The 12,585-nt window shown below is 39.4% G+C and overlaps 1 protein-coding gene across 2 annotated transcripts in view; it reads right to left on the bottom strand.

Moving 5' to 3' along the window:
* The window catches only part of Smarcc1 (SWI/SNF related BAF chromatin remodeling complex subunit C1), a 116,296-nt gene that overhangs the window by 31,076 nt on the left and 72,635 nt on the right, over window positions 1–12,585 (bottom strand). For both annotated transcript variants that reach the window (XM_085688895.2, XM_048424312.3), the window contains exons 22-24: window positions 7,528–7,583; window positions 5,151–5,265; window positions 3,088–3,242 (exon numbers count right to left, since the gene is read on the bottom strand). In XM_085688895.2, the coding sequence (XP_085545021.1) occupies window positions 3,088–3,242; window positions 5,151–5,265; window positions 7,528–7,583 (326 nt within the window). The remainder of the gene's footprint in view (window positions 1–3,087; window positions 3,243–5,150; window positions 5,266–7,527; window positions 7,584–12,585) is intronic.

Here is a 12,585-nt window from a genome sequence, read left to right on the forward strand (position 1 = left end):
GAAGAGACAGAGACCATGCTCCAGGAGGAAAATGGCTAGAAATGCTAGATTCTGCTTTTTAGAACCACAAAAAACAAAATAATTCCAAAGGATATAAAAGGAAAGAGGCTTAAAACTAAATAAAAGTTCTATTCATAAAACAATTCTGAATCACCTACTGAAGAATTTAAAATTTTAGTTGAGGGACAGATAGGGAGGCTACTGAAGAAAGTATTTCTTCAAGACAGACATGGTGGCATATGCCTGTGATCTGAACAATCAGTGGGTGGGGCGGGAAGTCTTGACATGAAAGCCAGCCTGGCCTACATCCTACATAGTAGGACCCTAGATTAGGGATTAAAGAAAAAAAAATGAACAAAAAACAACCAGTAATTCTTCATTAATCAACATTTTCGTAAGAATTTAACTTTTAAAAATGTTATTATGAGATTACATTTATATGAAGAAAAAAAGGCCTTTGACATGGTTCACTGATTAATGAAGTGTGTCACAAATCTTGATGGCCTGACTTTGATATCCAGGACCTACATGATGAAGGAGAGAACCAATTCTGTAAATCCAAAATCCTAAAGTCATCCCCTGATCCTCAAAAGCATACACTGTGACTGCACAATACACACTTGCACTTGCGCACACCCCCCATGACAACAAATAAATATAAAATTAAAAATAAAAACTAGAACCAAGAGATGAGCTGGAGAGGACAGTAAACATAAAGGACGTGTGGAAGCTCCCAGAGAGCAGTAACATCACATTTCTGAAGCTGTTGCTGCTTACGTGGGTGAAATCATTTACGAAAAATTCAGAGTTGAAGGCTTATCTCTCCCGTTTATTTCAATGTAAGTACTAAGAGAGAGAGAGAGAGAGAGAGAGAGAGAGAGAGAGAGAGAGAGAGAGAGAAAGAGATAACTTAGTGGTTAAGAGCACTGCCTGCCCTTGCAGAGGTCCCTGACTTGATTGTCAGCACCATACAGTGGCTCACCACTATCTCAAGTCCAGATCCAGGGGACCAGATAACCTGTTCTAGTTTCCTAAAGCTTCATGCAAACACACGATCCAGATATGCATGCAGGCAAAAAAGTCATACACATAAAAGAAATGGAAAAAAACAATGTTGAGAGAACACTCAGCAGTTAAGAATGTGTCCTACTCTTCCAGAGGGCCCAAATTCAATTTCCAGCACTCACATCAGGTGGCTCAGAACCACCTGTAACTGCAGCTTCAGGAGATTCAATGCCTCTGATCTCGATGGGACACAAATGCAGTACACACACACACACACACACACACACACACACACACACGATTAAAAAAAAATGCAGGGTGTAATCCCAGCACTTGAGAGGCAGAAACAGGCAGATCTTTGTGAGTTTGAGGCCAGCCTGGGCTACAGAGCTACCTGGACCAGTACCAAAGCTACCCAAAGAAACCATGTATCGAAAAACTGAAAATCCACAGAAAAACCCTATCTCAAAAAACCAAAACCAAACCAAACCAAAACATACCCACACCAAATAAACAGACCATTTTGGTTGCATACCAGATTAACTGGATAGTGGAGACAGGTAAGGAGAGTGGCTGGTCCTTAGCAGATGAGTAAAGGGGCTATTACAGACATCACAAGAAAAGTCAGGGAAAATCTAAGACCAAGGAATCAAAGAGCAAAGCTACAGGTTTGAAAGACTGAGAAAGGTAGGGCACTCTTGTAGCTTTCCTAATTTATACTGATGAGGTAACCCCCAAAGACAATGTATAATAAGAATTCATAAACATCTGGTCGTGGGAGAGCAGACCTTTAATCTCAGCATTCAGAGGGTGGGTCATCAAGGCTACAGTGACAGCTTGTCTCAAAACAACACAATCAGAATTCCCTACAGTTCAGAGACAAGGAGATGCTGTCCAAATAATACAACCTGGCAGATGAAGGGACTATGTGAAAAAAGTAAACTGTTCCCAACTAGAGAAAAGGAAAGCAACAAACTGGTACCTACATTAGCATTATTATGTAAGAACATGCCCCATACTCCCAAGAAAGCTTGGCATGGTGATGTATACCTTTAGTCCCAGAGCTGGGAGGTAGAAGCAGGCTGGAGAAAGATGGGTGAGAAAAAGTATATTGCTTATAAAGTATCTTTGAAATACATGAGCAGGAATCTATATGCAGGATGTAGGGCTACTGTAGCAGTGCCTGACTACTCCCAGGGCCTGTGATGAAGACATCGTCCTTTAGAGGATTTGTATTCTGTATTCACCCAGGTCAGAGTTGCAGAAACTCCCTGCTATGCCTCACACCTCACAGCTCAGGCAGAGTAGTTCACAACAGCAGAGTGCTGGGAAGGACTAGGAAAGAACATCTGTATCGACATGGAAAGAAATACTCAAGATATATGATGAGGAAAATTCTAGATACTGCTGGTCCTTGAGATCTGGTAAATTATAATGGAAGAAAACCACTCAGGAAGAAATGGATGATTTTTAAAAAAAAATTTCATATATTCATCTTCAGAATGCTTTAAAATGCTAAATTAACACGAAGCGTGGGAAAATAACATTTCCCAGTCTTCTTAAATATGCAGTGCAGCCGAGACCATGCTATAAATAGAAAAATCCACCCCCAGAAAAGCTGGCAAATTCAAAAAGAAAAAGCTATTTTAGGTTCTCTCTTTCTTTTTAGTCTGTAATATCAGGATGAATTATTAAACAAAGAAGCAGATTTTTGTCTTAAAATCATAAATATTTCAATTTGGTAAAAATTATTGCAAAAATGGTCTAAGCCGAGTTCAATAGGCAAATTAAAAATGAAAAGATAAAGGTGACCCTTAAAGGGAATTCAAACTATGCCTTCAATTGGCGGCCTTCACAAAGCTAAAGGCAACAATGAATGGAAGGAAAACTGTCACCCCTTAGGACCGGATCTACTCTCAACACCCTCCTCCTGCCTGGGGATTTCTTAACCTAGAAATGCCATTCAAGCAGTCATCTCCTGCCGGGAGAGAGGTTCTCTATACTAAGTGTTCCCAATTAACTAAAAACAATATGACCATTCATGGCTTAAGAGAGCACGGGAAGGGGGCTGTTAGGGCAAACCTTGGCTTTGGTAGCAGCTGAGGCGAGAGCAGCTGCTGCGGCTGTGGCCACATTTCCCTCAGAAATCTCGTGTTCCACTTTCTTCTTCCCGGTATCGCTTTCTCTGTCTTTACACGGATCAGTGAGTTCCTTGTTCTCGTCATTCTCCTTTTCTTCTGAAAATATTTTTTAAAAAGCTTTATTACAAGTGTACTCAGGTCTCAGTAACCCATCTTAACCAATTTTGCCACGATCAACTAGGACTGAAGCTACAAGGTTTCAACGCCCTTTTTTACTTTCTAAGAGTTTCAGTGGATTGCCCCTGCAAGTAAGTGCACACCTGTCAGGGATATTTACTCTGTCTTTGTGTCATCTTTCTCAGCTCTGTGTACAATTCTTTGGACATAAGGGTAAGTTCAAGGGAGCACAGCTTAAGACGCACACATTTCATTAAGCAGCAGAATGATGGGAGGACCAGCCTGAGTCTGGATGAAATCAGACACCGAGAGCAGTGCTCCTCAAGGGTGAGACAGACACGACAGCTGACACGACAACAGACAGAGTAAAGAGGCAGGAATAGGGCAGACAGACAAAGCGACACCCCCAAAAGAGAAAGGGAGAAATAGGACACAAACACAGAGACCAATGAACAAGGGAATTTAAAAGCTGGTGAACAACTTGCTGAATATCTATTGAAAACAAACATGGAAGAGCAGCTTCCAAAATAAGTACTAGTATCTAACTGTTCAATAAAACCCAAGGGCCAGGTATGTGGTACCAAACCATTATTTAGTGCTCTGGAAACCTGTAACAGCATCTTCTCTAGAGGCTCGGACTAAAAGAGAGAGTAAGCACAGAGACTGCCTAGATCATAGAATTTAAGGCTAGCCTGGGAAACTTGTTGAGATCCAGCCTCAAAAACTTGTTACTTAAAAGTAAACAAACAACAACAAACAAGCAAGCAGGACCAAGGATATGGTCCACGATACCGAGGCTCAATCACCTTCCCAACAGATCAAAAGTGAATGAAGAAAGTCTGCAGGGAGGCAAAGTCTGAGATCCGAGTACTTAGAAGGAAGAGGCAGGAGGATCAGGAATTCAAAACCAGCATCAGCTCCATATTAAGTTTCAGTTCAGCATGGGCTATTCTAGCCACTGTCTCAAAACAACAGAGAAGATGAGAGCAAAGTGGTTAAGAGCACTCACTGACTGCTCTTCCCAAAGGAACACAGCTCAATTCTCAGCACATGAACACCAGCTAACAATGGTCTAGAACGCCAGTTCCAAGGGTAATGCACATGTGTTACAAAGACAGGCACACAGGTAAAACACCCATGCACATAAAATCTTAAAAAGTTAAAAATGCATAGGAAACTGAGGTAGGCAGATGTCTGAGTTCCAGGCCAGCACGAGCTACATAGTGAGACCCTGTCAAACAAACAAGCAAACAAACAGTAAACAAACCAAACCTATTACTACAAATAGGAAAAAATACTTTTCTTTAAAAATAATATTTTAAAGGAGGAGTGTTATGGATTATTTAACTATGTGAGGTTGTGTTGCATTTGTTCATTCTGCGGAATATTTGTCTAACTATGTAAAGAGGTGGTGCAGTTGTTTAATTACGTAAAGATGTGTTGCCTTTTTAACTTGCCTGCCTAAGGTACTTGATTAGTATAATAAAAAGCTGAATGGCCAATAGCCAGAAAGGAGTTACAGGCCAACCAAGACTTCCCGGCAGGGAGAATAAAGAGGAGGAATTTAGGCTCAGGGAAGAAAGAAAAAGAGATGCCTAGGGCCAGCCAGCTAGCCACGGAGGAAGGAGGAAAGTAGGACATACAGACAGAATGAAAGACAGAAAGCCCTGAAGCGAAATAGAAACAGGTTAAATTAATAGTGCGACAAGCATAAGCTACGGCTGAGAATTCATAATTAATAATAAGTCTCCATGTCTTTATTTGGGAGCTGGTTGACAGTCCAAAGAAAATTCTAACTACAGGGTATTTCTACACCAATGACCAGAACTTCCTTGCTGTCTGTGAGTCCCAGGCTAAGGCGCTCTCAGATGCTCTGGCCCAAGTCACCTGGTTTGATATCCTCACTAACTTCACTATCTTGTTCCTTCTCACTGCTTTTTTCATTTTCTCCATCCTGGATTTTATCACCTTCATCCGATTCATTTTCCACTTTGTTTTCTGCCTGAAAGTAGTAGAAAACAAGAACAGGGAATAAGTGAAGCAGTCCTTTAAGGAGTGAAAACATCATAAGCTGACAACAGGTTTCACTACTTTTGCCAAAAATAGACTAGATTCTGAAGGGCCTCGTAAGGAAGACCTAGAAAAGAAACCAACAAACTCTGAGTCACATCTTTTTAACCAATACAAAACCTGTCTGCTCAGGGAATGATACATCTCCCAGTAGCTAACATTATTTATTGATTAAACAAAACAAAACAAAACAAAACATAAAAACTACACAAAACATACAGTTGATTTCCGTGGTATCCCCTCTTTATGTATGGTATATGCATGCATGTTTGCACACGCATGAGGGGCCTATGGCTGACGTTGGCAAATATCCCCAGTCACTCTTCCACCTTATTCAGCTAGACATGGTCTCTTAAAGTCAGCCTGCTTGGGGATCCTATTTCTGTCTAATGAGGGTAAAATTGCAGACAGGCCATCATGGGTACTAGGCATTTGTGTGGGTTTTAGGGATCCACAATGACAAATGTTTTAAAGGGCTGAAAGCATGTGACTGCCAGCGCCAGAGGAAAGCCTGATGAAAAGATGTTGAATCAAAGAACCAGATGCCCTCTTCTGGCATCTCAGGCACCAGGCATGCAAGTGGTACAGACATACATGTAAGCAAAACACACATATACATCAATTAAAAATAAACTAAATTAAGGCAAGGTGCAGGATTCAGCACTCAGGAGATGGGCACAGGGAGAGATCTGTGAGTCTGAGGAGAACTGGACTACACAGTGAGTTCCAGTCAGTCAGAGGTTCACAGTGCGACTATGTTCCAACAGAAACAACCCACAAGTTGGGTAGTGGGGGGTAGGGGATCGGGGGTGGCACGCACATCTCTGTGGGTTTGAGGCCAGCCTGGTTTACAAAGTGTTCTACGATAGCCAGGGCTACACAGAGAAACCTTGTCTCAAAAAACAAAAACAACAAAAATCAAAAATCAAAAACCCACCTATAAAAGAAAGCAACCCAAAATAAAAGTATTAAATGAATAACAAATTAGAATTACTCTTTGATATCTGTAACACTGTTGTAATTTTAACCAACTGTTATTAACTGTAGCCTTTCCTTATCTATTTATAATTTTATTCAACATATAATCAAGACCTTAAATTCCACTCATGTATATTCACTTACACAGCAACTGAAACCTATTATATTCTGTGACTGATAATATACACACATCAAGGTCGTCCTTGAAGAGGCTGTACATTCGGTACCATCTCTATGAACAGGGAGGGGCAGTGACATGGATACTTAAGTGACATTCACTGGCTTTGAATCCTGGCCCTCCATTTCAATCTTGATAGTTTTTACTCTTTAAAATCTACCCCAAAGGCCAGCTCCTCATAAATTCTTTACTAAGTATTCTTCTGTCAGCAATGAATTCTCCTAAAAAGTCATTTAGTATTCTGAAATTCTCTTCTGGTACAAGTTTAATCTCCAGGTTCTACAATTCAATATTCACAATAAACAACTTTTGTATTCATACTCCCAACTGTACCTGAACAGGTTACCAAGGAAGGCAAGGAGGAGTAGACAGAACTCCAGTGAAGAATCAGTGGAATTCGGCCTACGTAAGCTTAGCCAGAACTACAGCTTAAAGAACAAAACCTATGGTGATCCCCTGAAGGTGACCGACCTAACATCACAGGATCTGAAAACCTATGGTGATCCCCTGAAGGTGACCGACCTAACATCACAGGATCTGAAAACCTATGGTGATCCCCTGAAGGTGACCGACCTAACATCACAGGATCTGAAAACCTATGGTGATCCCCTGAAGGTGACCGACCTAACATCACAGAATCTGAAAACCTATGGTGATCCCCTGAAGGTGACCGACCTAACATCACAGGATCTGAAAACCTATGGTGATCCCCTGAAGGTGACCGACCTAACATCACAGAATCTGAAAACCTACGGTGATCCCCTGAAGGTGACCGACCTAACATCACAGGATCTGAAAACCTATGGTGATCCCCTGAAGGTGACCGACCTAACATCACAGAATCTGAAAACCTATGGTGATCCCCTGAAGGTGACCGACCTGACATCACAGAATCTGAAAACCTATGGTGATCCCCTGAAGGTGACCGACCTAACATCACAGAATCTGAAAACCTATGGTGATCCCCTGAAGGTGGCTGACCTAACATCACAGAATCTGAAAACCAGCGAACTGAAAAGACATCTGAACAGCCTTTACCTTTTCAAGCTGCTGACCATCAGAATCTGTTTCCATCTTTTCTTCTTCAGACCCTTCTACAAGTGAAAGAATAAAAACAATATGGAAATAGGTTAAAAAACAGTGTATTGTAGAGCACTGTAATAGTATCTATGCATTGCAAAAGATTTCAAGCATACATAGCAAATACTTGATGGGGAAGGAATAAGGGTATGAGAGTAAGAAATACCATCAAAGTCAGGACAGTGGTAACTAAGGAGGGAAAGGTAGAGGAGATAGCAGGTTCAGTGCAGAGGGTCTGGAATGATGCTACTAATATTCATCTAGGGATGTTGATGGAAAAAGGTTTTAATTGAGGAAATACACTATGATCATGTGAATTTTCTGTATATAATAAAAGAAATTTTTAAAATATTTAAACATTTAATGAGTACATATTTCAATTGGGACCCACAGAAACATTGCTTAGCCCTGTATTTGCTGAAACCACAAGCGCACCAAACTCTGGACAGGGAGACCAGAAGTCAACTAACTGTTCTATCACAGCACACAAGGACGTAACCTGTCTCTGCCACAGAAGTACGAATAATGGCACGAGCATCTTCTAAGTGGCCATGACAAACAGCAGAACACCTGGTCAGAAGTGCAGTAACAATGTACACTGGACATGTGCTAACAGAATCTATCCTTTATATAATATGTTTTTTTTTAATAGAATTAAGGGAGATCATGATCTGAAGTCAATGTATGAGGAGAGGGTGTAGAGGGAAAAAAGAAGACATTATAGAAAATGAATATCCTTTAAAATAAAAACAGGCAAACATTCTTAAAGGTAATTATAGTATGTTACATTTTTCAATAAAAGGGTTTAAATCCTCTAAATATTGAAAGTTTATATTATTCCATTGTAAATGCAAGTATTTATCATCAATAAGAGGTTTTAAGCACTTTAAACAGGCTTATTAACAAGAATAAAAAGGCAATGCTTAAAGCTACTGATTAGGAAAACTATTGTCTAGTTTTTGAGCATGAATACACCAATGTCTTTGTTTCCAAAGTAATGGTTGACTAGCAGCTACTGATTGATACCTTCCCAAAAACTCTAGCCATAGTACCAGAAGCATCATCAGATCATGCAAGACCAGGACTTGAATGAAGCAATATTATCAACACATAAGTGTTTTGGTCTAGCCAAGTTCAAGGAAAGAAAGAGTACCTATGTTTCAATTCTTGTACAGGGCTGCTTAAAAATTTAGAAAATGTGGTCCTAAGACAGTGGCAAACTATGCTAATATAAGTAGCATTTATTTGGACTTAGAGAGCTTATATGGTATTTATTTATGCTTTTCTTTCTTTGATATAGCATCGCCCTATATTGCTGTGGCCAAACTATGAAGACCAGTTTAGCCAGAAGTCAGAGATCCTCCTCCAATCTGCCTCCAAACACTGGGATTAAAGGTATGCTACACTGAGTCCAGCAAGGGGATGTATGTATACATACATGTGTATATATTTTAGTGAGGGAGATATGAGAGAGATATATTTAGGGTGACAAGAACTGGAGGTAGGAGTGGGGGGAATGAGCAAGATAAATTGCATATGTTTATGAAAGTTTCAAGCTGAAAGAGTCATGATAGCAGAGTATAAAAGATAACATGGAGAAAATGACTATATAAAGACACACACTGTGGGATAATGATCTTGTACATGGAAAAGATTTGTCACTATTACTGGTTTAATAAAATGCCAATTGGTCAGTAGCCAGGCAGAAAGTATAGGTGGAGCAACCAGACTAGGAAGCAAGATGAGAATGTCTCACTGAGAGAAGGTACCAAGCCATATGGTTAAACACAGGTAAGAACTATGGGTTTATTTAAGTTGTAAGAGCTAGTTATAAATAAGCCCGAGCTAACAGACCAAACACTTTGTAATTAATATAAGCCTCTGTGTTTCTTTGGGACAGAATGGCTGCAGACTGGGTGGGACAGAAATCTCTGCCTCTATTTATAGACACAAAGGGATGCTATAGCATAAATAAAACAAAAAAAAATGAAGTTGACTATTAAAATTGTATCACTGTGTCTTCAGAAAGATAAGCCGTGAGATAATTGTTGGTATTATAGAGGGCCCAGATTCCATTCCCAGTAACGACATAGTGTCTCAAAACCATTCATTAACTCCAGGTAAAGGGGATTCAAGGCCTTCTTGTGACCTCTGAGGTCACCAGGTATGAAGGCAAAATACCTATACTCATAAAATAATTTAAGTAAAAAAAGACTTTTTTAAAAAGTCAAATATGGGGGCTGGAGAGATGGCTCAACGGTTAAGAGCATTGCCTACTCTTCTAAAGGTCCTGAGTTCAATTCCCAGCAACCACATGGTGGCTCACAAGCATATGTAATGAGGTCTGGTGCCCTCTTCTGGCCTTTAGGCATATACGCAGAAAGAATATTGTATACAAAATAAATAAATATTTTTAAGTCAAATATGGTGTGTACCTTTGTAATTCTAGCTCTGTGAGTTTGAAATCTTGTCTAAAAAAAAATGAAATGAGTAACAAAATGGGAGAAAACACATGCGGAACAGTGAATAAAGAATTAGCACAGAAGACATAAATAGTAAATGAAAATCACAATGAAACAGAGGGCAGAAGCCAAGATGAACTGGTTCATGAATTGACTAAGAAATAGGAAAGATAATGCACATAGAATCAGACATAGGGGTCAGACTACAGGAAGTGAATTCACACTCGCTGATAAGCTGTACTCTATTACCATGTAGTGTTGAATAACAGGCTGCCAGTTTAAGTAAAAACTGACACACAAGCTCTGGAGAAAACTGCATTTTCTAAAACCATCAGGCCTATTTACAGCCAAATATAAAACAAGCAAGAATGCATAAGGCTGAAGAATGTTTCACTGAAGAACAAATCTGATGGGGGGAAAATACTGCCAAACAGCAAAGTTAGTGATGTGGACCTGTCAAGATCTGTCAGCTAGGTTAGCCATATGCCTGGCTACACTGCAGTTATGAAAAGATATTACAACACTGGAAAGCTTCTAAGAGTATGAACAGATGCTTTAAGTAAAAAACAAAAGCAGTAACTCAAACTGTACATCCAAAGGAAAAGGTAGCCACAATGGATTATAATCACACAGAATATACTTATAGGGGTGAATCAAAAGCTATTTGAATCTAATAGCCACACGTGAAATTCTGGACAACAAAACACTGAAAGAAAAAAAAGAAAAAGTCATCTCAATTGTACAAATATTACATATTTTATAAAAACTAAAATGCAGCAAAATTATACTTAACAACTGTTATTTAACTGTTATCTATGTTAGTGATAGAAGTCATTTTAAAAGTATATAGAACTCTTTAAAATACAGGGTTCCCACAGCAAGGAGTGGGAAGGTGAGAAGAAAAGGAAGGAAGAGAATTATCAGTAATGTTCTGATTCTTAGTTCAGATTCTAAAAATGTAGCTTTTGGCTCGGAGTGGCAGCCCATCCCTTTAGCTCCAGTATTCTGGAAGTAGAGGCAGAGACAGTTGGATCTGAGTTCAAGGCCAGGCTGGTCCAAATAATGATAGCATGTCACAAAACATGAAGACTTATTAAATTGATAAGATCTGAGAAGAAAGTCAAACAGAAAATATATATATGGCTTTTTGAATGCACCCCAAACCTCACAGATTAATAAATATGCATGCTTATCACCAAGAAATGAGATATATGATTTGATTTTGAAAAACTACCCACAATTATATATTCTATTTCCATTCTAAAAGTATACATGTACATTCTTTGGTAAGGCAAGGCAAACCAACACCTTTTGAAAATTGGCTGTGATAAAAGGCAATATAATTTAGTATCTGCTTATATAATGATGGTGTGTAGTTACAGAGCCATTAAATATAGAAAAAAAAAAGAAAAACTGTTTAAACTTTTGGGAAATGTCTCAAAATAGTTTAATTATATGTTGTGCATTTCTCTCAAAATGCTATGAAAACACGATTTCTGTTTGGTACGAGTTCTGATATGAACTGTCAACTCTTCCCCATCATTTATTTAATTTATTTGTTTTATTTGGTTCTGTATTCCTTGAACTCAGTATGTAGACCACGCTGGCCTCAAACTCAAGGGAGATTCGCCTGCATCAGCCATCCAAGTAATATGTAATGTCCTTCTGTGTATGTGTTGCTTTTATTGGATAATGAATAAAGATGTTTCAGCCAACAGCTTAGCAGACTAAAGTCAGGTGGGAAATCCGAACCGAGCTATAGAGAGAGAGGGTAGGCAGAGTCATGGAGCTGCCTATCCTTACCAGTAGGCTACAGTCTCATGGTGACACACAGATTAAAAGAAATGGGTTTAAGATATAAGAGCCAGCTAGTAAGACATCCAAGTTATTGGCCAAACAATGCTGTAATTAATATAGTTTTTGTGTGATTATTTGGATCTAGGCGACCAAAAAACAAACGAGCAGTCTCCATTTACACCCAAGTGCTGACATTACAGGAGGCACCACCATGTCTGGCTAACAAATGCTCAATGCATGTACTTACATTTCATGTGTATAGGCATTTTGTCCACATGTAAGCCTGTGCATGACCTACATGCAGTGCAGAGTTCGGGAGTAGAGAAGAGGGCATCTGATCCCCTGGAACTGAATTCTGACAGCTGTGAGCTTCCATCTGAGTGCTGGGAGCTAGTTAGTGCTCGTAACTGCTGAGCCTCTAAACTGTCAACACTAGAGATGATGCAGGCTCTCATTTCCATTATCATTTTGATGGTTCAGATAGAACAGAAGGCTGAAAATCCTGAGTCTCAGCTGATAGAACAACCCACATATGTAGAGTTAAGCGAATAATTCAAATGTGTTTTAATTTTTGAGCAATGGTCTTACTATGTAAACAATGTTGGCCTGGAACCGAGAGATCTGCCTCTGTCTCCTAAGTGCTAGGATCAAAGGTATGTGCCCTCAAGTACCACTAGAATGAACTTTTAAAATTTAACTTAAACAAGACGGCACATAGCATAAATTGGAGAGCAGTTGCCAAATTCATTCTAAAAAT

This window comes from Myodes glareolus, chromosome 4, assembly GCF_982192425.1.
Source record: "Myodes glareolus chromosome 4, mMyoGla1.1, whole genome shotgun sequence".
NCBI lineage: Eukaryota > Metazoa > Chordata > Mammalia > Rodentia > Cricetidae > Myodes > Myodes glareolus.